The sequence below is a fragment of the Crinia signifera genome, chromosome 12, assembly GCF_055691185.1.
Source record: "Crinia signifera chromosome 12, ASM5569118v1, whole genome shotgun sequence".
In the NCBI taxonomy this organism is placed as follows: Eukaryota; Metazoa; Chordata; class Amphibia; order Anura; family Myobatrachidae; genus Crinia; species Crinia signifera.
This window is the reverse complement of record NC_139228.1, coordinates 84,732,703-84,758,602: the sequence shown is the minus strand read 5'-3', so window position 1 is coordinate 84,758,602 and position 25,900 is coordinate 84,732,703. Positions and strand designations below refer to the sequence as shown.

The 25,900-nt window shown below is 44.9% G+C and overlaps 1 protein-coding gene across 1 annotated transcript; it reads left to right on the top strand.

Moving 5' to 3' along the window:
- The first annotated feature begins 8,583 nt into the window (after positions 1–8,583).
- DLL4 (delta like canonical Notch ligand 4) lies at positions 8,584–25,683 on the top strand. Its single transcript, XM_083167803.1, has 11 exons — positions 8,584–9,015; positions 9,113–9,370; positions 10,705–10,747; positions 11,739–12,005; positions 15,263–15,323; positions 15,767–15,897; positions 16,310–16,479; positions 17,546–17,765; positions 20,501–21,206; positions 22,787–22,895; positions 24,002–25,683. The coding sequence occupies exons 1-11, from the start codon at positions 8,773–8,775 to the stop codon at positions 24,005–24,007; spliced, it is 2,214 nt and encodes a 737-aa protein (XP_083023929.1). The 5' UTR covers positions 8,584–8,772; the 3' UTR covers positions 24,008–25,683.
- Positions 25,684–25,900: the final 217 nt, after the last annotated feature.

The window sequence follows — 25,900 nt, the reverse complement described above, 5'->3', positions numbered from 1 at the left end:
TGGGCTAGGTGAAATGAGGGAGATTGCTGGACTAATGAGGGAGAGAGGGAGAGAGGGAGATTGCTGCTATGTCAGAGAGTATCCTGCAGAATGCAGGAAGGGAGGTAACTATGTTGTAACAGTGTAATATGGGCTAGGTGACATGAGGGAGATTGCTAGACTAATGAGGGAGAGAGGGAGATTGCTGCTATGTCAGGGAGTCTCCTGCAGAATGCAGGAGGGGAGGTAACTATGGTGTAAGTGTAATGTGGGCTAGGTGACATGAGGGAGATTGCTAGACTAATGAGGGAGAGAGGGAGATTGCTGCTATGTCAGGGAGTCTCCTGCAGAATGCAGGAGGGTAGGCAACTACGAAGTATTGAGGACTAGGGGCATGATTCCAGGTACATTGCGGGGAGGGACACGGCAAGCTGGGCGGCTCCGCAGACTAGCGCCAGAGGTTGCAGTTTTGTAGAATTTCGCAAATGTAAAATCCCGGGGCATTTGTTCAATGCCCAGGGATTGGCTTCCCTATTTAAAAAAAATGCCCTGGCCACCCGCATATTTACTTACCTGGGAGGGTGCGGCCGGGATCCAGTGAGGACGTTGAGCAGTGAGGATGGAGCGGTGCGGCCGGAAGTTGGTGCAACTGTGAATCATGGGTCTTTTATACAGTGCACACAAATTTTGCAACGCTTACACTGCACCACACAGTAGTGCCCTTTTATACAGAAAATGTTAGGGTGACCAACTCATCCCTTTAATCCGGGACACATATTAATTACACAGGTTCTGTGGCAGATTAAAACCAGGTGAAAGCCAGCCACAGAACCTGTGTAATTAATATGTCTCCAGAATTAAAGGGATGAGGTGGCACCCCTGGTGCAGGGGGGATCTGTAGGCTGACCTGTGGGGGTGCTTGACATTAGGGTGTGTCTGTGCACATTAGGCCCCCCCTCCCCGTGCGCACGACTACGCTTATGACCCACAACGGAAGCATAACCTTAAGTCAGCCGTGCAGTTAAAAACACAGCATACATCTACCCATACATGGTTCTCACCCGGCCAGGACAGATATTGGGGGAAATTTACTAAGATGTGTATTGTACTTCACATGTGATGTTGCTATGGGCAACCGATCAGAATCGACTTCTTATTTAGCACCCTTTAGAAGACAGTAGACAGGATCTGATTGGTTGTCAATAGCAACATGACACGTGAAGTAGAATACACACATCTTAGTAAATTTCCCCCATAGACCCTCACAAACCCATTTGTATCACCTATAAAATGCTCTGCTCCTAAACTCCCCTCATGTTCCCACTGGTGAATGATTTGACTGAGGACAAGGGTGCTAGGAAAGCCTTCATTAAGTCCAGGTTGTATTAATAGGAAGATAAGTGGGAAGCTCTGGAGCGGAGCGTTGTGTACCAGGTGGAGAGGATCACACTGACGGTCTACAACTCCGGCAAGCACTCAGCTCACTGCTCACTAGGAACACAGGTAAGTTATAGGAACTCCGGCAAGCACTCAGCTCACTGCTCAGTAGGAACACAGGTAAGTTATAGGAACTCCTGCAAGCACTCAGCTCACTGCTCAGTAGGAACACAGGTAAGTTATAGGAACTCCTGCAAGCACTCAGCTCACTGCTCAGTAGGGACACAGGTAAGTTATAGGAACTCCGGCAAGCACTCAGCTCACTGCTCAGTAGGAACACAGGGAAGTTATAGGAACTCCTGCAAGCACTCAGCTCACTGCTCAGTAGGAACACAGGTAAGTTATAGGAACTCCGGCAAGCACTCAGCTCACTGCTCAGTAGGGACACAGGTAAGTTATAGGAACTCCGGCAAGCACTCAGCTCACTGCTCAGTAGGGACACAGGTAAGTTATAGGAACTCTGGCAAGAGGGGAAGCCACATAACTGGTGGTTTACAAGGTATGTGGTCCCTGGGTCGACAATGTTTATGTCGACAGTCACTAGGGCAGTCACTCTTGGCCGACATTGACAGAAGGTCGACAAAAGGTCGAAATGGACATGGTCGGCATGAATCATGTCGACATGAGTGTTTCACTTTTTGTTTTTTGTTTTTAAAGGTCCATGTCAACTCCGGCAAGCACTCAGCTCACTGCTCAGTAGGAACACAGGTAAGTTATAGGAACTCCGGCAAGCACTCAGCTCACTGCTCAGTAGGAACACAGGTAAGTTATAGGAACTCCGGCAAGCACTCAGCTCACTGCTCAGTAGGAACACAGGTAAGTTATAGGAACTCCTGCAAGCACTCAGCTCACTGCTCAGTAGGGACACAGGTAAGTTATAGGAACTCCTGCAAGCACTCAGCTCACTGCTCAGTAGGAACACAGGTAAGTTATAGGAACTCCGGCAAGCACTCAGCTCACTGCTCATTAGGAACACAGGTAAGTTATAGGAACTCCGGCAAGCACTCAGCTCACTGCTCAGTAGGGACACAGGTAAGTTATAGGAACTCCTGCAAGCACTCAGCTCACTGCTCAGTAGGGACACAGGTAAGTTATAGGAACTCCGGCAAGCACTCAGCTCACTGCTCAATAGGAACACAGGTAAGTTATAGGAACTCCTGCAAGCACTCAGCTCACTGCTCAGTAGGAACACAGGTAAGTTATAGGAACTCCGGCAAGCACTCAGCTCACTGCTCAGTAGGAACACAGGTAAGTTATAGGAACTCCGGCAAGCACTCAGCTCACTGCTCAGTAGGAACACAGGTAAGTTATAGGAACTCCGGCAAGCACTCAGCTCACTGCTCAGTAGGGACACCGGTAAGTTATAGGAACTCCGGCAAGCACTCAGCTCACTGCTCAATAGGAACACAGGTAAGTTATAGGAACTCCTGCAAGCACTCAGCTCACTGCTCAGTAGGAACACAGGTAAGTTATAGGAACTCCGGCAAGCACTCAGCTCACTGCTCAGTAGGAACACAGGTAAGTTATAGGAACTCCGGCAAGCACTCAGCTCACTGCTCAGTAGGAACACAGGTAAGTTATAGGAACTCCAGCAAGCACTCAGCTCACTGCTCAGTAGGAACACAGGTAAGTTATAGGAACTCCGGCAAGCACTCAGCTCACTGCTCAGTAGGAACACAGGTAAGTTATAGGAACTCCAGCAAGCACTCAGCTCACTGCTCAGTAGGAACACAGGTAAGTTATAGGAACTCCAGCAAGCACTCAGCTCACTGCTCAGTAGGAACACAGGTAAGTTATAGGAACTCCGGCAAGCACTCAGCTCACTGCTCAGTAGGAACACAGGTAAGTTATAGGAACTCCGGCAAGCACTCAGCTCACTGCTCAGTAGGAACACAGGTAAGTTATAGGAACTCCTGCAAGCACTCAGCTCACTGCTCAGTAGGAACACAGGTAAGTTATAGGAACTCCGGCAAGCACTCAGCTCACTGCTCAGTAGGAACACAGGTAAGTTATAGGAACTCCGGCAAGCACTCAGCTCACTGCTCAGTAGGAACACAGGTAAGTTATAGGAACTCCAGCAAGCACTCAGCTCACTGCTCAGTAGGAACACAGGTAAGTTATAGGAACTCCAGCAAGCACTCAGCTCACTGCTCAATAGGAACACAGGTAAGTTATAGGAACTCCTGCAAGCACTCAGCTCACTGCTCAGTAGGAACACAGGTAAGTTATAGGAACTCCGGCAAGCACTCAGCTCACTGCTCAATAGGAACACAGGTAAGTTATAGGAACTCCGGCAAGCACTCAGCTCACTGCTCAGTAGGAACACAGGTAAGTTATAGGAACTCCGGCAAGCACTCAGCTCACTGCTCAATAGGAACACAGGTAAGTTATAGGAACTCCGGCAAGCACTCAGCTCACTGCTCAGTAGGAACACAGGTAAGTTATAGGAACTCCTGCAAGCACTCAGCTCACTGCTCAGTAGGAACACAGGTAAGTTATAGGAACTCCGGCAAGCACTCAGCTCACTGCTCAGTAGGAACACAGGTAAGTTATAGGAACTCCGGCAAGCACTCAGCTCACTGCTCAGTAGGGACACAGGTAAGTTATAGGAACTCCGGCCATCACTCAGCTCACTGCTCAGTAGGGACACAGGTAACTTATAGGAACTCCGGCAAGCACTCAGCTCACTGCTCAGTAGGAACACAGGTAAGTTATAGGAACTCCGGCAAGCACTCAGCTCACTGCTCAGTAGGAACACAGGTAAGTTATAGGAACTCCGGCAAGCACTCAGCTCACTGCTCAGTAGGAACACAGGTAAGTTATAGGAACTCCGGCAAGCACTCAGCTCACTGCTCAGTAGGGACACAGGTAAGTTATAGGAACTCCGGCCATCACTCAGCTCACTGCTCAGTAGGGACACAGGTAACTTATAGGAACTCCGGCAAGCACTCAGCTCACTGCTCAGTAGGAACACAGGTAAGTTATAGGAACTCTGGCAAGAGGGGAAGCCACATAACTGGTGGTTTACAAGGTATGTGGTCCCTGGGTCGACAATGTATATGTCGACAGTCACTAGGGCAGTCACTCTTGGCCGACATTGACAGAAGGTCGACAAAAGGTCGAAATGGACATGGTCGGCATGAATCATGTCGACATGAGTGTTTCACTTTTTGTTTTTTGTTTTTAAAGGTCCATGTCAATGTCTGTCAACCTAGACATTGTCTATAATCTATACCAGGGATGGGGAACTTTCGGCTCTCAGGCTGTTGATGAACTACACATCCCAGCAAGCTCTGCAACAGTTTTAGGATTGCTAAATATCAAAACTGTAGCAAGGCATGCTGGGATGTATAGTTTAACAACAGCTGGAGGGAAGAAGGTTCCCCATCCCTGGTCTATACCAGCACCTGTCCGGGAGAGGCTGTCATCCGTGCAGTACAGAATGCACATGCTAGAGAATCCGAGCTTCAGGACATAGGCCCTTATTCAGATCTGATCGCAGTACAAATTTGTTCTAAAAATGGGCAAAACCATGTGCACTGCAGGTGGGGCAGATGTAACCGGTGCAGAGAGAGTTAGTTTTGGGTGGGGTGTGTTGAAACTGAAATCTTAATTGCAGTGTAAAAATAATGCAGTTAGTATTTACCCTGCACAGAAACAAAATAACTCCCCCAAATCTAACTCTCACTGCACATGTTACATCTGCCCCACCTGCACTGCACATGGTTTAGCCCATTTTGAGGACAAAGTTGTACTGCGATCAGGTCTGAATAAGGGCCTGTATATCATCTATCTGGTTTATGGGCTATGTAACAGATACAAGAATGTACTGATGTGATATATTTCATGTATGAAGGGAGAATGTATAAAACACGCACTTTGCATTCAGATGTTACTAGATTTCTCTTCGCCGTATTTTCTGTTTGCTCACATAGGGCCGGATGTTCTAGCATCTGCAGCCCTGTCTCGCCGGTCACCTCATTCTTAATGACCGCTTATTCTCTAACACATGCGGTCATTAACACAAGGGCACCCACATTCCCTATGGGTCACATATATACAATGCGATCTGGGTGGGATCTTACCGCCCAATATGTGTTCCTAACGGCCAGATTTGTCTGAGCAGAGGCACACCAGAGATTTGATCTGATTTCAGGGCATTTTCTAATACCCCTTTCAGACATACTCCAAAATCCCAGGTGTTTGCACATGAACGCACATTAACCCGGGATTTTGGTATGTCTGAAAGGGTCAACCCGGCTGTTAAAACCCAGGTTTCCGACCCTTCTTTTTGAGGACCCGGGATTTAGGACCCGGGTTGACACTTTCAGACTTAAAAAAACCCGGGTTTTTCAGCAAATTATACCACTTTCAGACTGAAAAGTCTGAAAATCCCGGCAAATACACGGCATTTCAAATGCCATGTAATTTTGCCGGGAGCAGCCAGACCCCCGTTCACACAGAAGAACAAATTACCGGGTTCAAAATTTCTACCCGGTAATTTGCTGAATAACACGGGTATTTTTTCTGCGTAAAAGGGTCAACATGGGTCATAAATCCCATGTCCTCGATCCTGGTCAATTCCAGGGTCGGAGACACAGGATTTCCGACAAGGCGGGTGCCCTTTCACACAGAAAAAGGACCCGTGTATTTAATGAAATTCCCGGATGGAACTGCTTCACCCGGGTATTTCATTCTCTGTGTGAAAGGGGTATCAGACATACACCAAAATCCCAGGTTTTTGCACATGAACACGCATCAACCTGGGATTTTGATATGTCTGAAGGGGTCAACCCAGGTGTTAAAACCCAGGTTTCCGACCTTTCTTTTTGAGGACTCAGGATTTAGGACCCGGGTTGACCCTTTCAGACTTAAAAAAAAACCCTGGGTTTTTCAGCAAATTACCAGGTAGAACTGCCTCACCCGGAAATTTGCTTCTATCAGGGCAATTTCACATGCTCCGGCTCCTGCCGGGCGGCGAAACCCCGCACAACCAGGGAGCCGTGTCGCACACAGCAGTTTACAATGGTAAGGATGGCCACAGCCCGGCAGCCGTCCCTTCCAGTGGTGGGATCTGGCTACAACCGGGCAGCCGGTTATTATCTGCTGTGTGCAGCACGGCTTCCTGGCTGTGCAGGATTTCGCCGCCCGGCAGGAGCCGCAGCGTGTGAAATAGCCCTAAGTGTGAAAGGGTGCAGGCTGCACCCGAGAAAATAAACCAGCAGTCAAAATCCCAGGTAATTCAAGGGGTATTAGCGATCTCACTAGATCGCTTAGAAATGTCCCTACATCGCTCCATGGATTCAGTATTAAATCCCGGCGGTCGGGATCCCGGCGTTCAGAATCCCGACGCTGGAATCCCGATCGCCGAAATCCCGACAAGGGGGGTATGTGGATCGCCCCCCCTTGCGGGCTCGCTGCGCTCGCCACGCAGCGGGCCCGGTGCCTCGCTGCGCTCGGCACACTAATTTATTCTCCCTCCTGGGGTGTCGTGGACACCCCCGGAGGGAGAAAGTGTCGGGATTTCGGCGGTCGGGATTCTGAACGCCGGGATCCCTACCGCCGGGATTTACACTGCATCCCCGCTCCATGTGTAGGGGCCATAGCACCCCGTGATTAATATCCAGCATGCTGGATATATCTAGTAATATCGCCGGTCAGGGTCAGTGTTCTCACCGGATAACACCGGCCCTGACAGATCGCTCAGCACATCGCTGACACATCACCGTGCACTGAGCGATATACATTGCTCAGATCACTCAGCAAATCTCCCCATGTGTATGCCCCTTTAGTCTAGACTTTTTACAGTAAGTAAATTTGGAAGGGTTTACATTAAATACCATTAATAATTCCATTTCAGACATTTCCATGGAGCACAACTGAGATCCAACTACGTTACAGGACGGTATCGATAGGGACTTGGTAAATGTGTAACGTCCCCAGAGCAGCAGATAATAACTAATGATGTTTAGGGAAATGTCGCTGCAGATAAACATGATATCGCTACATACAGGGGCAGTACAGTATAATATAGAAGCAGTTATGTTGCACAGGTAAATCAATAGGTTTACTGCTTTATGAGCTATGGTAGAGGTAGTAAGCAAGCCAAGCCTCATTACCATACAGCTGAAGCTTTATCTGCCCAAACTACCTCCTCCTCCCCCCTCCCCCCTTTTTTTTTAACAAGCACATGAAAGGCCTCTATGTGCCTGGATTTAATGAGAGACACGCGACTCAACAATAAGCCCATATTGCAATCAGCCAGGAGCCTGTACTAGCACACGCCACTAAGCCAGGAGCATCAGCCTCCTATCTGTGCACTGATAACCCCATGCAAAGTCCAGGCAGGATACAGCCTCATAAACATGATGGTATAAGATTGTGTGTGTATATATATATATATACAGTGGCGTAAGTTCGTCCCAGTTGCCCGGAGGCAAGATAAATATTGGTGCCCCCCGGTATTTCAATCAGTAAGGTGTCTGTCTCCAGTAAGACAGATAATGGGTTCTAATACAGGGTGACACTTGCAAAAATGATGTTAGGAGGGGGTGTCAGCCACAGAAATGATATTGACGGCCTTCAATTAACTTATTCAAACTCACAGGGGAGGAGAGATGCCCCCTTGGGAGCAGGAGCCCGGCGGCAGATGACTCCATTGCCTCCCAGAGTTCTGCCTCTGTATATATATATATATATATGTATATATATATATAGATATGTGTATATATATATATATATAGATATATTTTTTTAAATTTTAAATAATCACATATTGTAAATATCATAAGTGTGCATGTATAATATAGTATATGTATTTATATATTATACTATGTATGCAAATGAGAGGTCTGGCAGGTGTTTACAATTTAACCATATAAGTGTGTGTGTGTGTGTGTGTGTGTGTGTGTATGTGTGTAATAAATAAATATATATATATATATATATATATATATATAATATATATATATATATATATATATAAATTACACACACACAGAACATGAGGTCTGGCAGGTGTATACAATGCAATCATGTAGATGCCTGAGCAGCAGCAGCACTACACCCCTGCATGTGATTGCTATGATTCTGCAGAGTATAACATGGGTGTGAGATGCCCAGTAGCCAGCAGCAGTGCCATGCTGGAGGGGGGTACTATAGGGCAGCAGATGTGTGGCTTTGTCCCAGGCTGGCTGGTGGCCCCGGCAGCAGCAGCAGTGTGTATGGGAGATACCCGGGGAAGGGGGCGGGGCAGGCGGCCAGTGACAGCGCATCGCTATATAAGTCGCTGGCAGGCAAGCGCCGCTGCATTTGTCCCCTGACAGCTGAGCAGACGCAGTGATACAGCGCTCCTGTATGTGCAGGCGCTATCCCACCCATCGCTGGAACACGGGGGACTACAGGAGGGTGGACGCTGGATTACTGAGCCTCTGGATACCACCTTTGTACAGTAGCAGCTGCCAGTGGAATTATTTGGGTCCTCTGGTGGTTTGCGGCGATACAGGTGCTGCTGGCTTGTACATAGCGCAGGAGACAGGGGAGAGGATGGGAACCAGCCGCATCTGCGCTTTGACGTTTCTCATCCTGATATTGCAGCAGGTAAATGGCCATTGGGAGCTCTCTGGGTTCCTCACGGGCACCTGTGTTCCTGGCAGATCTCACTCAGGGGGTCTTGTGTATTTTTATTTTTTCTAAGGTGTCTAGCTCCGGGGTCTTCCAGCTGGAACTTCAGGAGTTTATTCATGGCAATGGGAGGCTGGCGAGTGGGGCATCGTGCCTGCCCGGCTGCAGGATCTTCTTCAAGATATGCTTAAAGCACTATCAGACCGTGGTGTCCCCAGGCTCCTGCACTTTTGGCAGTGTGGTTACCCCAGTGCTGGGCTCTGGCCCCATCATAGGGAACATGGAAGGCTTCAGCAATCCCATCAGGCTGCCCTTCAACTTCACGTGGCCGGTAAGACCACCCTGTCCCATCGTGTGCCCGTCTGCCACCCTGTCCCATCGTGTGCCCGTCTGCCACCCTGTCCCATCGCGTGAGCCCTTGTCCCTTCGCCACCCTGTCCCATTGCGTGCCCCCCTGTCTCGTCGCGTGCCCCTGCCCCCCTGTCACATTGCGTGCCCATGTCCCATCACATGCCCGACCTGCCACCCTGTCCCATTGCATACTCTTCGCCACCCTGTGCCATCACATGCCACCCTGTCCCATTGCATACTCTTCGCCCCCTGTCCTATCGCGTCCCCCCCCCCTGTCCCATTGCGTACCCTTCGCCACCCTGTCCCATTGCGTACCCTTCGCCACCCTGTCCCATCACATGCCACCCTGTCCCATTGCATACCCTTCGCCACCCTGTGCCATCACATGCCACCCTGTCCCATTGTGTGCCCCGCCACAAACTATGCTGCTTCGATCATCATATTATTATTATTATTATTTTCTATATTTACTTGATTTTCATTGGTTTGCCATGTGTGTGTCTAGTTATCTAGAACCACCTGGCTGCTTTGGGATAATAACCACAGAATGCAGCACAATTGTACCTGTCAGATGACTCTTTATTATCCCTTTTCTTTATCTATATGGTGCCACAGGGGATCTGCAGCGCCCAATTACAAAGTACATAAACGAATAAGCAAAACAGTGACTTGCATTAAAACACTATAGAGGACAAGTGCAGGGTACATAAACATGGTTACATCAGCAGAGGACACTGTCAGGAATTGGTGCCATCAAATATGGTTTAAGTAAAAGATGGAAAAGCACATGAGGGAGGAGGGCCCTGCTCGTTAGTGTGTGTATATATATATATATATATCTCTCTCTCTCTCTCTCTCTCTCTCTCTCTCTCTCTCTCTCTCTCTCTCTCTCTCTCTCTCTCTCTCTCTCTCTCTCTCTCTCTCTCTCTCTCTCTCTCTCTCTCTCTCTCTCTCTCTCTCTCTCTCTCTCATATTAAGCAACCAATAAATGTGTACAATTGTAACAGATGTTAGCAACTTCAAATGGGTTCAAAGTCTGCTGGCAGTAGACACACTAATCTGGCCGAATCCTTCACCCCACCCCCTCTACTGAAAATAATTGAAAGACGGTCGAATTAATTGAGATCTAGGCAGTAATGCTATACGCAATTAGATTAAATTAAACCGCAAAGGCAAGCATGACCACTGAAGAAAATTAAAGTTTTGCTGCCATTTCCGTGTTTTTTTTTCTTTAAAATACCAAAAATCTATCCTTTATTTAGCCGTTCCTTTTTATATTAAGTAATGTTTTTGTTTTTTGTTTCATTATTTCAGAAAACGTTTTCCCTGATCATCGAAGCTTTCCATAAACCTACAGGTAAATGAAACCCATGATCTAGAAACACAAGGTGGCGCCATTGTTCCACCAATGAGCTTTCAATTCACTGTTTAGGTTCTGATCATCGATATTTTTTATTCATGTTTCTAAAGTATCATAAATGTGAACTTTAATTTAAAAAAAAAAAAAACTTAAAAACCCTAAAATTCCAGTTTAAAGACCAAACCGAAGCTGCTGCTTTGATACTACACATATCGTATACATTATTATTTTTTCCTGGCCCTACGTACCTAATCTCCCAACACAATTGCGTTTCCTCCAGTTTATTTTTGGCGTGGGAAAGAAGTCCGTTCTTTGGTGAGAAAACCAGAAGGCTGCCAAATCTCCCTGACTGCCTTTTCCTGTATTTTACACCTTTTTCAAATTCCGCCCTTTGGAAAAGAAATAATGGCTTTTGGATGTTTTGCTGACATAGAGGAAGAGAATATTTCAACAAAACAATTCTCACATCGAAACATTTCTTGAGGCCACAAACCGATTACGAGCTCATTTGCCTTGGAGTCTCTGTAATTTTTTGTTATGATAACGTAGTCCCCGTACAACCAAAATATAAGAATTCGATCATCTATATCATTTATTAGAATATCTTTCTAATATGTGATTTCTAAATGTATGTTTTATTTCAGTTTTAGGTACATATTCGCTGTGAAATATGTAATTTTTGAATAAAAAATTTTGTTAAATTTTAATTTTTTGTAATTCTATCTGAAATTCTATGTAACCCTAGCCTTTTATGTAGCTCTCAGACTAGGTTTCCCATAATCTGGTCAATGCATTGGGACTTTTTGTAAAAAAAACTCTTATTGCAAAATGCTACACTACAGAAATTCCACGATCAAGTAAAGCGGGCAAACTTCCTTAAACTATTAATCACAATGTGTGTGTTTTACTGAAATCCTTTTGTTTCCTGGTATTTATGGGTTTTTTCTAATTTTCTAATTTTTTAATTTTTTTTTTTTTTTCTATATAGCTCTAGATCAGAAGGAAATGTTGGTCAGTCAATTTACAATCCAAAAACCCCTTAATGTTGGTGAAGAATGGTCCAGGGATGTGATGTCGGGGGAACCGCAGACGCAGCTAAGATACTCCTATCGAGTAGTCTGCAGTGAGCACTACTATGGCGAAAGCTGTTCTAGACTCTGCAAACCTCGGGATGATCGTTTTGGACACTACGTATGTGACTCTAACGGCAGCGTGGCCTGTCTAAAGGGATGGAAAGGAGAATATTGCTCAAAACGTAAGCTTTCTTTCCTGAATTACTTTCCTAAATTTTTTTTTTTTTTTTTTCCCCTTGCTGAATTGCCTCAACATTTCAGTTCTGCTAGAAGTGTCCTTTTAAATGATTGGATAATTGTCTTTCTCCAGCCTCCACTTCTTGACTGATGTCCAATGTTACATGGGCAATTTAGCATTTTGGGGGACTAAATGCCCATGATGTCTTTTCATTGGCCCAATACATCTATAATGTGAAAGTGTTGTGCGTTTGCTGGAGAAAGAGCTGGCTGTTATGATCTTGCATACTGCCCAGGGCCCTTCGCCTGAAATGAAATGAATGGCAATTCATCAAATGAATTGGATTTCCTTTTCCAGTGTAAAATCTTATTCTGTTGTATGCATGCTTTCCCAGCATGCCTTGCACTCTGGGACCCTCTGGCGCACATGCTGTTAACATGTCCGATCTGAAGTTGTTCCTTTTATGAGACAGAAACAAAGTGAATGAGACGGGCATTGTTCTTAAATCAACAGTAATACAATGTTGTGTTTACATATAAACTCGTGTGCTGAAAGGTCAAAATCCAAAACTGAATATTGTGCGTAATCTACAGATTTATATCGGGAGCACAGGAAGTAACAGAGGTCACAATGGTGGATGTGGCTGTTGATCATCAGCTTGGCCATGTGGATTTCTAGAACTTCTGATTTTGCTACTAAGAAACTTAAGTGGTCAATTTATTAAGATGTTCATGTATTGGGACTGATCTCACCTTGTTGAGATTAGTGGATGATATGTACAATGATATGTACAGTAGACTTGAACTCTTATGAGATTTAAGTTTTCCTCATTGGATGACCAGTCCAATTGTTTTTATTTGTATTTTGTTTTTTTGTGTGCAATTACTGACGTTTGAAATGGAATTAAACATTCAGTCATGTATTATGTCTCTGTCTGGCTGACTGTTCCATGGACCATTAGTCTTACAGGCATGTCCAAACTATGGCCCCTCCAGCTGTTGTGAAACCACAAGTCCCATCATGCCTTGCCACAGTTTTGCTATTAGGAAATGCTCAAACTATTGCAAGGCATGTTGGGATGTGTAGTTTCACAACAGCTGGAGGAGGGTCACAGTTTGGACACGCCTGGCCCTCCAGAAACTATATACTGTCATTTAAGCATGGGTTAGAACTTCCAAAAGTCCTTTCCCGTCTTGATCAGCTGTTTTTTTGCTATGAAGAGGTTTTTGCTAAATGGAATTTATTTATTGAAGCAATTTTGGAAACCACTGCTAGACAAAATCCAGCAGCGTAATTGGTGACAAAAGCTAAATTAACAACAGGTGACATTTTTAGAGGAGTAATGTGACATTTTAACTATGCCGCCTACTGGGGCTGCGCCCACAATGTCATCTCGTGGCAGATTCCATTTGTTCCTTACAAAAGTGGAATTTGTCATAATTTTTTTTTATATTTTAGGTTTTTTTTCATGGTAACTGTTTGGACCTATTTGACAATGGGGCAGATGTATTAAACCTGGTAAAGTGATCCAAGTAGAAGGTGATAACGCACCAGCCCATTGGCTATGTTTGAAAAATGACAGTTAGGAGTTAATTGGCTGGTGTTTATGACCTACTACTTTATCTCTTCACCAGGCTTGATACATCTACCACAATGTGCCATTTTTTTTGATACTTCACATCCTAAATCTAGATTTTGGGATTTATTGATATTTATGTATTGCTTTGATTATTTTGAGAACAATTTTTGCTCTGGGATCTCTTGTACTTTAATTGCAGCTTTCTCTAGTTTACCGATTAGACCTGTAGTTGCGTTTAGGGCATTTAACTGGTATTTTAGGGCTCCCTATATCGTACTATTGAGATGATCGTCCATTGGCTAGTCCCTAGAAGGCATGGGGTGCATTAAAACCATTTCCCCCATTGCCTTCTATCCTCCCATTTAATGTCCCTGGGTATTCTGCACGATCAGACAGAAGCGCAGCAGCGGAGTGGGCGTGTCCGCGCGGCGCCGTCGCAGTGCAGTCGCTGTGAAGTCGCACGCGTGTGCCCTGCTGCTGCTGCTTCTGCCCCCGGGGCTTGTGCCGTGCGCCACGCGTCCCTCGTTATTGTTATGGTTGGCTGTAGCCCGAGGGGACGAAGCTGAGAGAACAGCTGTACATAAGAGGGGAGGGTTGCGATGGCTTAGACCAGCAACAACAGTAGCAGCTGTTCCCTGATTGCGGCGGGGGCTGGGGGCTGGTGGGGGGGGGGGGGGGGGGGGGGGGGGGGGGATGATCGCTCCTTGTTCAGAGCCAACCAGGCATTAAACGAGGCCCTTGTAAGCGTGCAAAATCCATGTCACACACGCGTGGCACTGCTGCATTAACTGGCTGCTTGCTCCCACTTCCACAGGTTAGGGGAGGGGGGGGGGGGGTCCTGGTGCTACCCCTGTAGCTTGGCTCAGGTAGGGGACCCCCTCTAATTGGTGCCCGCATTAGAGACGTCTGTATTTTGCTATTTATTGCCATTATAATAGTAAATGCAAAATTTAAATCCCTTTAAAATGGGTGCATCTTATACTGGTGTATTGCTTATTGGCCCCTTACTCGCATTAAAACCAGGCTTCATAGCGATTGTTTGGTGTGTTGTGTTGACATTGGCCTCGCCAATGTACTTGTCAGGTCTTGATAATCCATAAAACTTAACGCTAAAGGTTTTTCGCACGGTTTCGACCCATCGGACCGATAAATTGCGTGAAAAGTGCAATATCGTATGTGACTGGCATCCAACCCAATGCGCTGGCTCAAGGATATGTCTGATCCTGTGGGGAGGGGGGTGATTAGAATAGCAGCCTCTAGAATACTGTAGGGATGACCATCAATGGTTTATGGCCGATGTTTATACTTTTGTCATCAATAATGGAAAACTATGTTTTTTGTTTTTTTTTCCAAAGTTCCGGGACTTAGCTCCGCCCCCTGACACCCCTAAAGCCCACGGGCCAATCTGTCAAAGAAAATGGATGACCATTGATAGGTGACACTATCAATGGTCACCCATCACATGGTTTATTACGATCGATGGCTGGTTGCAGTATCGCTAGCGATGGGAACCACCGATGGTCATCCCTAGACCACTCTGGAGGAAGGCTGCCGTCTTTGCCATATCATTGTGATCCCACCCTCACTGCTAACTGTATTACTTTCTAAAGTTGTACTGAGTATATACTGTAATGATGAATATTACAATATAGTAACCATCTTCTTTGATTCTGTTTCTGCAGCAATATGTCTGGACGGGTGCAGCGAGCAGAATGGTTTCTGCATCAGCCCAGGAGAATGCTCGTGAGTAGCCCTGTTTCTATCGCTCCTTCCACACACAAGTAGTGCAGAGATCACGCCACCTCCTACACACGTAGTCCCGGCAGGAGAACTACCAATGCCGCTGTTGGTCTGCAGTACCTTTCTTGGCATTTGTAAATGAACCAAGTATTAGCAATAGTTCAATCTATTGTTTGTTCCAATTATGTAGCGAATACTAAGATCCTATCGCAGGAAAGTGAGTAATCCTTTGTATGAAATAATGCTGAGAACTCTACATGTCCCCAGATCACATCCTGTTTATCACTAAAATCTGTATTTGCACATAATAGTAATGTATATGGCTATACACGAGGTCATTGTCGTCACAATACTCTGCTTTATATTGGCTACATATACCTTTCATACCTTTTTGTATGTACATATATATTTGCTGTAAGATGACACCCTTTTCTAAAATCTTTCAGATGTCGCCCTGGGTGGCAAGGTCGTTTCTGCAACGAGTGCATTCCCCACAATGGCTGCAGACATGGCACGTGCCAGACACCGTGGCAGTGTATATGCGACGAAGGATGGGGGGGCTTATTCTGCGACCAAGGTGAGTGTGATGTCAAATCCGTTATATAGATCTCCTATGTACTAAGGCTCGGAGAGCGATCAAGTGTGGAGATAAAGTAATCTGATCCTGTCATTACAGCCTATAACATGGCAGTTAGGAGCTGATTGGTACTTTATCTCTCTCTGCGGGTTAGTACATACAGGACTGGATGTATCGAGCTTCAAAAAGTGATAAACAGCCAGCCAATCAGCGCCTACCTGATGTTTTTCAAACCCAGTCTGTAACATGACAGGTAGGAGCTGATTGGCTGGTTGTTTATCACTCTCCATGTTATCCCTTTGTGAAGCTTGATACATCTGGCCCACAACCTCATCTGTTCTATTCCCTGCACTTCTAGCCCAGAAGAATACATGTACAACTGCTAAGGGCCATTCTGTTCTGTCTCCTGCAGATTTAAACTACTGCACCCACCACAAGCCCTGTAAAAATGGCGCCACCTGTATGAACACTGGACAGGGTAGCTTCACTTGTTCTTGCCGGGCTGGATATACTGGGGTGAACTGTGAGGAGAAGATCAATGAGTGTGACAGTAACCCCTGTCGGAACGGAGGCAGCTGCACGGTAAGAAACGTGATCCACTGAAAGGTTTAGGTCAGGCCCTCCGGCTGTTGTCGAACTACACATCCCAGCATGCCCTGCAACAGTTTTAGCATGGTTAAATTGCAAAACTCTAGCAGGGCATGCTGGGATATGTAGTTCAACAACAGCTGGCGGGCCGAAGGTTCCCCATCCCTGTTTTAGGGGAACGTTAACTTAATTGCAATAGCGCTGGCTTTTTTTTTTTTTTCTTTTTTTAAAGCGTTGTAGATGCGATGCAGGATCAGGACACTCCAGGAGGCTGTGCTGGTTAATTTGTTATGTAGCACCTGTATATCTGTATACCTGTGTGCTGTCTGTATATAACGGAGTGACCGCTGCAGGGTAGCACTTCCTGTACAGATTCAGAGACTCAGTCGCACACAGATCTAAAAGTGCATATCAAATGATTCAACTCCGTATCCTGGTGCATCCAAGTCAAATCAGATTACTCGGGATGGTTGGGTTGTAAGGACTTTAAATGTCCGGTAATCTGCATTGGAAGATACCAATTTCCGGAACGCTGCTCAATGCCCACCCTTCCTCACCCCAGAATGCCTCTCTGCACATGTTATTTCTGCCCCACCTGCAGTGCAGCATGGTTTTGCCCATTTTGAGAACAAATTTGTCCTGCTATTGGCTGAATTTTGGCCCATAGAGCGAACCATATCAAGAGTGTTCTAAGATTGGTTGCTATGGGAAACGTCTCCATTCTTTATAAGGCTGGAAGCACCCCCGTTGGTCTGTATTTGAGTGTGGATACTAAATGATCACTCATGTAGATTTGATATTACAAGGGTTAATTGTGTGGTTGTCAGGCCGTGTTGCTCTTGCGCTGTATTGTCAACTTGTTGGAACTAGAATCTCTCGCAGCTGTTTGTACTATAAACACTTACACGCACACTGTAGATGTGCTGCTTTTTGGCACAGATCTCCTCTGTTTATTATACACGCTCACCCACTTCCTCACTACTGTAGTTTTCCAAACGCCATGATTGTCATAATAATGCAGTACTAGTACTTCAGTATTTATCCTGATTGTTCTTCCTAGGATGTGGAGAGCGGGTACGTGTGCGAATGTCCCCAAGGATACTATGGAACCCATTGTGAACACAGTGTATTAAATTGTGCGGACTCCCCGTGCTTTAATGGTGGCACATGTAGAGAGCGCGAAAATGGTGCCAGCTACGCCTGTCAGTGCCCGCAAGGTTACACGGGATCTAACTGCGAAAAGAAAGTGGACCGGTGCACCAGCAACCCCTGTCTGAATGGTGCGTATTCTGGGACCAGTCTCCTTTTTTGAATAACATTTGCCGACACATCCCACACAGTTCTCCAGCTGTTGTTAAACTACTCCTCCCAGCATGCCTTGCCACAGTTTTAGCGCTTCTGAATAGCTGAAATGTGGCAAGGCATGCTGGGACTTGTAGTTCCCAACAGCAGGAGATCCACAGTTGGCCAGGCCTGTCCTTGGGCTTTGACCACTATGTTTAGAAAGACAGTAAACACACATCAAGAATGCCTCCTTATTTTATTTCTTTTAAACTTGGCGACCCAAGCCTCGGATAATTGGTGAAAACCCACTGTTTAGTACATACCCTCCATAGCTTCACCCTTTTACATTTTTTTGATGTAATGGTTTATAAGAAAATAATTGTATTTTATAAGCAAACGTGTGTGTGTGTGTGTGTGTGTGTGTGTGTGTGTGTGTGTGGTGTCAGCTTATACAGCTTGTTGTGTTGTGGGTTATTTTATAGAAGAATGCACTTTGACAGTGGGCGTAGAGGGAGTGGTGATGTTTTGGGGGAGATCTCCCGACAACGCAGGCGGGTCTGGACCGTTGTCATGTGATCGCAGGGCAGGCCCTTCCACGCTGGGTGGCCTTGTGTCTGCTGGGTGGGTTTTGCTGGGGCAGGACAAACCAACCAGGGCAGGTTTGTCCTGGCCCAGCAAAGCCCACCACAGATCATTAGGATTCCCCCCCCCCCCCCTCCTCACCTTCGCTCCGACGTTAGTACGCCGAAGCTCCCCTGCCGCCGCTGCCTGTCAATCAACACACAGGCGGCAGGCTCGGTTTCGCAACGGCTCGGGAGGACTCGGGCGCCTGAGTGCTTCCAAGTCCCCCGGAGCCGCCCCGAACATCCCCGTGCCTGCCGCCTACATCACTGCTGCAAAATGACAAGTGGCTAGAGGCTTTGCGGGAGCGGCAGGGGTTAGAAGAGCTCTGGCGTACGATCGCCGGAGCACAGGTGATTGGGGGGGCTCGGATGTGACAGGGGGGCTCAAGAGGTGGTGTGCCAGTGGTGCACACCTGGACACCACTGGCGCGCACATATTTCATATTTGTGGTATGCCCGGAAATTTTCCAGGACAGCCCGCTGCGGCATACCACCCAAGGGGTTAATAGCCTTTTCACGGGGAAGACCATAAAATGCTGGGTATTCCCATGGATGACCCCTGTCCTTGTGCATAATATAGAGAGACTTCCGGCACAAAGACAAATTCTCTATGTCGATCAAGAGCCCCTAATTCTAGATTATATTCGGAATTTACTTCTCTTTCAGGGGTGCAGCCTCAGACTGGTAATCTGGATATATTGGCAAAGAAAAGAAGAGTCTGTTTGTGGTGCACTCTGGGTAGAAATTATTAAAATATAACTTTTATTTAATGACCTATATAATTCCATATAAAAGTAAAGCTGCATTACATCAGTGTTTTTTTATAAAAAACTAGATTGCATCGCGTTCAAAACACATGGGATCTAGTACAAGACGCGCAATGCCTATCGCACCTTTAGTTTAACCTGGGCATTGGGCCAACATACAAGTCCGTTACACTGGATCTATCCCATAATACTGACCAGTTACTATTCATGTGAAGTCTGAGCTTGTGCTAAAGCAGTATCAGAGACTTATCGATATATGGATGCAGAATCAAGATACTTGTAACACCGAACATTCTAGCCCAAAATGATCTACCTAGTCTGATTATTTGTGACAAAAAAGGAAACCAAAGACACTCACCAAGTGGTTTGACCGCACGGTTTATTTTAAATCATAATTTTCTTTATAAAAAATCTACGAATAGTTTAAGTCGCTGATGTAATGAATCTTTACTTTTTATATGTAATTAGTTTATATTTTAATAATTGCTACCCAAAGTGCACCACAAACACTCTCTTCTTTGCCAAATATCCATGTGCATAATATCCTATGCGCAGGTGCGGTCTCCAAAACATTGGAACGTGCCAAATTCAACTCTGTACGAGTAAACCAGAATGACCCCCAGCGTTTAGAGCAATGAGGACACGGTAACCCCAGTATAACAAAGTTTGATATATAGGGTGACTCCCGGGTCTCACTACTGTAAAGTTTATTCAGTCCGCCTGCTACCTGGATACTATAAACCACTTTGGGCCGGATGTATCAAGCTTCAAACAGTGATAAACAGCCGGCCAATCAGCTCCTACCTGTCACTTTTCAAACCCAGCCTGTACCATGGCAGGTAGGAGCTGATTGGCTGGCTGTTTATCACTCTCCAGTGTATCTCTTTTGAAGCTTGATACATCTGGCCCTTTTATGAGGTGCACAAATATTGCGGCCTTTGCTGTTGTGTGTAATATAATATTCTAAAAAATTTTGGGTGACGTCACTTAAAGATATCTCTTATTATTTGTGCTAGATTGTTAGCCTGGGAGTTCAAACAATGTAGATAGCGCTGTTTTTCACGAACGACATCATATAACGTGTACCCAGCTTCAGATTCCGTCCACCTGTTCATCTCCGAATACCGATCGTTTTTGTTCCTAGGTTCCCTTAAGTTTCATATGTGAAGGAAATATATAGTAGTGCGTTTTATGCCTATGACACCTGCTTGGTTTCTCTTGCTTACGACGGCTTATTGTCCCTGCATTGCTGGCTTAAAGGCTTGGCACTGCCGTAATGTTATGTGCTAGCTACGAAGTCCAACACAGTGCACAAGATTAAATATTTATCATTCTCAACAGGTGGTCAGTGTTCCATCTTCGGTTACACCCCATTATGCCGCTGCCGTCAAGGATATACCGGGCCAACTTGCGCAATTAATATAAATGAGTGTGCAAAGAATCCATGTTCAAATGGAGGAACCTGCTATGACCTTCCCGGTGACTACGCCTGCATTTGTCCACCAGGATTAACCGGGAAGACTTGTGATGTAAAAGCCAGAGATGGATGTGCCCTCAATCCGTGTAAGAATGGAGGATCGTGTCTTCCGGTGCCTTATGAAAGCCCTGCTTGCGTTTGCTCCGTTGGCTTCACGGGAAGCCATTGTGAACTTCCGGTTGGCCAGACAAAGCCGTTGGAATTCCCTTGGGTTGCCGTGTTCATGGGTGCAGGCATGGTGGGGCTGCTGGTTTTATCGTGTATGATTTTTGTGGTGGTGAGACATTTCCGTCAGCAGCCGATACAGGACACAAAGACCATGAACAATTTATCAGATTTCCAGAAAGACAATCTGATACCGGCCTCACAATTAAAGAATATAAACAAAAAAAAGGACCTGGAGGTGGACTGTGGTCTAGAGAAGTCCAACTACAAGCTTAAAAACCACACCTTGGACTGTAACATAAGCAGTGGACTTATTGGTGTTAGTAATGGGATTGGAAAAGGGGACAAATACTATAATAGTGAAAAATGTTTAGAAGAAGAGAAATTCCCTCTCCATCTACACAGGTGAGCAAAGAATTCTATTTTACAGCACTAATACATGTTCTGTACTTCTTTTTTGCAACAAAGACACTGGGGGGGTATCCAACTAGCTGCAAAGTTATGCACTTGCGGTACTACCCTTTTTTTTTTTTTAATGTTTTTTTTTTTATTGGCAGAAAGCATGGGTCACAAGTGGGCTTAATGCCTGTTGTATACACCCCAAGAGTTATTTATGGTAAATAGAATCCCCCCCCCCCCCCCAGTAGAGAATGTAGAAATGTTGAGGTACTGTGATGTGGCCAGCCAAATACTGCTTCTTTCTAATTCACCATTCTCATGTGGATATTTTAGTGTTGCCCATGGGTGGGGTTCAGTGTATCACACATATGGGAAACTATTTTGGGTGACTATGCAGCCCGTCGCAGGGAGCCGGTGATTTGGCGCTTGTATAAGAGTTGCCACTTTTTAACAGCAGAAAGTGACCCTAGGATTTCATTACATTTAAAAGAGGCGTTTTCAATTGGGTTCCAGTTAGAGGTAAATGTTGTAGAAAATTGTAACGCGAAGGGATCTATGTACTGTATTAAGCTGGGAAAAGAGAGAGTACCAGCCACCCAGCTCCCAACTGCCATTGTCCAAACTGACTAACATGGCAGTTAGCAGCTGATGGCTGGTGCTTTATCTTCAAACACTTTCTCTCTCAGAGGCGTAGTACATAGACCAGTGGACCACCATTATTTTCTTGCTACAAATGGTAGTTCGTTATAGAACAAGGCCAGGAGTGTATCCCAAATTTGGTGCCCCTTCCCCCTTATTTCCCCTGCCCAGTACCACCAGCAACTGTATTGCCACCTAGTTGCACATCAGCCTCCCTCCCTCCCCACCCCAGGACTCACTGCCATGTGCTGGAAGCCCTGCTGCTAAGAAGCCTTCCCTGACCACGCAGTGAGAGGAGCGGCAGTGAGAGGAGCGGCAGTGAGAGGAGGAGCGGCAGTCTCCTCTTACGGCGCCAGATGTACTAAGCTTGAAAAGTTATAAACTAGAGCGAGAGTACCAGCTAGTTGTATTCTAACTGCCATGTTAGAGGGGGTGTTTGACAAATGACATTTAGGGGGTATCAATGTGGGATTCTGACTGTTGGAACGTCCCGACAGTTGGAATACTGGGACGTTTTTGGCCAGCTCGCCTGCAACTCGACAGGCTGAATTCAATGTTCTGTCTGAGTGTCAAAATCTGCCGTGGATTGTCTGGAAACGCTGTGAACTTGACAATCCAGCCATTTCCGACAAAACAAATCCGACTTGTCGAGATCCGCCTTCAATGCTGTCTGAAGTGACGGGTGCTATTTCCCCTGTCGGAAATAGCACCCGACATTGAATACCCCCTTTAGGAGCTGATTGGTGGTAAATCACTCTCTATTTTATCATTTTAAAGGCTTAGTACATCTCGTCCCATAACCTGATTTATTGTTTTACATTGCACAGTAGTAATGGCTAAATAACCCATCTGGAACTATATATGTAGCAAATGAAATGCATTATTTTACTAGAAGCTTTTATTCCTGTTTTTTAAAAGGAGTTTTTGTTTGTTCTTTCTCTGTACAGTGAGAAACCAGAATGTAGAATATCAACGATATGTTCCCCGCGGGATTCCATGTACCAGTCCATTTACGTGATAGCGGAGGAGCGGAATGAATGTGTGATAGCTACAGAGGTAAGAACATCGCTTGTAGAGTGCGTGCGGGATAGGATTTCCAAGCGAAGGTGATACTACGTGTGCCAGAGATGGAACTGCTAGATTATAGGGCACAACCTTTCATTGGGGCTCCGGTCTGCAGCGTTGGAATGGACCGCGACCCACTTACGTGACTCAATGTCCCTCCCTATAAATGAGGTCACATGGTTTTCTTGTGTATAACGCATGTTTGCATTCGTTCAAAGGTTTAGTGCAGGGGTTCTCAAACTCGGTCCTCAGGACCCCACACCGTTCACCTTTTTCCAGGTCACCCGACAGGTGCCGTCATTACTGACTGATACATTTTAAGATCCACAGATGGAGCTAATTATTTCACTTGTGATTCTATGAGGAGACCTGAAAAACATGCACTGTGTGGGGTCCTGACGACCGAATTTGAGAATCTGTGGTTTAGTGCAACAAATGTGTGGTTTTTTTTATAAATAAGATAAATGTTTTTACAATTTAACAATGATAGAAGGGGGCTGCAGTGTATATTTTTCCCAGTATCTATGTGGTTGGGCTGTTGCTAGCTGTATGCTTAGTTTAATGGCCAAGATCTTCATCAGTGCACCCCTGCAGCTACTTCCATTGGCACGTCCATACTTGAGAACAGTTACGCCTACTTAGTCACAGGTGGAAATGTGTGTAACCGACTTGAATCTGGGAGAGTCCCCGGAGCAGGTGCATGGCCAATCTGAATGCCTGGAATAGGAGCTTCTTAGCCCAGGATAGAACCCAGCAAAAGCCTACATTTTTAAATGTGTAGCTGACGGGGGCAGAGTCTCGCCAGAACCTGGGGTTGGGGGAAGAGGGGTCCCTAACATTAATAAGCCTAAGGGCAGTATCACCCCTAAATGTGCCCCTGTGCATGTTCTGGTAGATTGCAAACTTCATCAGACTATTAAGGGTAGACTTACTAACTAAGACAGAATCTGGTTGCTATGGGAAACATCACTTATTTGTAGAAGCTTTAGTAAACCCCTTAACGCATATGGGATGATGTACTTAAATACAACGTTCTAAGCTACTAACAAAATACCATATTCCCCATTAACGTTTTTGGGCTTTTTCTTCTGTTCCAGGTGTAACCCTTAAGTTGAGCATTCAGAAGTGCAACTTTGGCGTTCTCTTGAGGGCCGCGAAGAGGAGGCACGCCATGTTTACAATTAAGGACTGGAGGTGATCTTCATCACAAACTTGCTGCTTTCAGAAGATCGGATAATCTGAGCCGAAGGGGACAGACTGTGAATTTGCAGGAGACGCGATGGACTTCAGTCCCTGGCTCTAGAGTTTTAGGAATATGATCAACTGAATGTAACAAAACTGGAAGAAATCGAAGCAACCTGAAGATATGAAAGACAGACCCGTTGTGATTGCGCGCTCGTTTCTTAAAGTGTCCTTTTCAGACGTTACACTCCACCTCATTATGTAAAAGGTTCTGACAGCAATGGATGTTGGCAGGCCGTGCCACAGAGCGTACATTCCAAGAAGGAGAATGGGATCCGTTTCCTATGCAGAATGAAACTTTCTATCAAGGTCCTAGTGTTGTCCTACTGTGTTAAGAAGTGCCTAACGTATGTCCCAAAAGTCTACTTTGTGTTGGCTGACCACTGCTTTCCCATTAATACCTGAACAGTATTAAGCTAAGACAATTTTTTTTTTTTTTTTTTTTTAAGTTCTACATCTTGCTATAAGACTTTGGGACAGACTCATGGAAAGTGACATGTGGACATTGCTATTAAATGTTGTTAATAAATATAACGCACAGACTGGAGGTCTGTGTGAGTCTTCGGCCAGCAAACTCTAGTCAATGCCTTACGTTGCGTGACCAATCAATCAAGCTGGCCACTTTTTTTTTAATAATCTTTGCACTACTGAGAATTGTGATTTAGAACTTTATTTTCTACTTAAACAGAGAACACTATATCAATTGGTATCATTTCTGTTCATCACAGCCTTAATATTATGTAAATGTAACAAGTACCCAAAATAGCGTTCCTACTACATATAGTTATAAATTATTTGAATTCAATATTTTGGTTTTTTTTTCCTATTTATATACACGACCATCCTTGCCATAACGCCGAACTCTCAAGTGACTTAATTTTTCGTTTTTATTATGGATTTCCATTGCAAAATACCTATTGTTAAGTCAGTGGCTGCTCTGCATATACACTTTTTTTATTTTTTGTTGTGTTCTAACAGGGGTAGAAAGGCCTCGTTCCAGTATTTTATGTCTTGAGAGCTTCAGGATATTTAATTTTTTTTTTTTTTTTTTTTTTATGTTTTTGCAATATTATCCATACTTACAAGTGGTTGCAATATTTCAATGTTCGAAGACTGACTTTGACAGCTGTGATATAAACAGCTACAACGACCTGTTCCAAAGCATTGGTTAATCCTAATCCTAAAGAATGATGGAAAATATTATTAATTAGAACCGCATTATTCCCTTGTACGTTTTCATTAGAACATCTATAATTCTATCATCGCCTTAAAGGCTGCATCAGCAACACAATACTTAGATTCAATAATAAATGTTTGGCTGTAGTTTACGTCCCTTTTATTTTATTTTTTATTTTTTCTTGGCATTTCAGTAATTTAATGTTGAATCAAAAGCACTGAACTTTTTTACATTTTATAGCATTGTTTTGTATATAATGTATATTTATAATCAAAACAAATGTAAATATGTTTATTTTTTCTGTAATGTTTTTAATGTGCTAGCAACTTTTTTGAGTTTTCTTTTTGTTTTGGGTTGTTTTTTTATTTTTTATTTTATTTTTTCAAAACAAATGAAAAACATCTTCCACCTAGTTTTTGTTTCCGGTGTTTGATTTTATAAAATGATGCTTTTCTTGTACGGTGCTTTTCTTGTACTTCCAAGCACTGACATTCTTTTCTATTCTGGTAAATGTAAAACTGGGTTCTGCGTGCAATTAAGCCTTGAGTGCACTTGTTGCATTTACTTTTGCTAAATG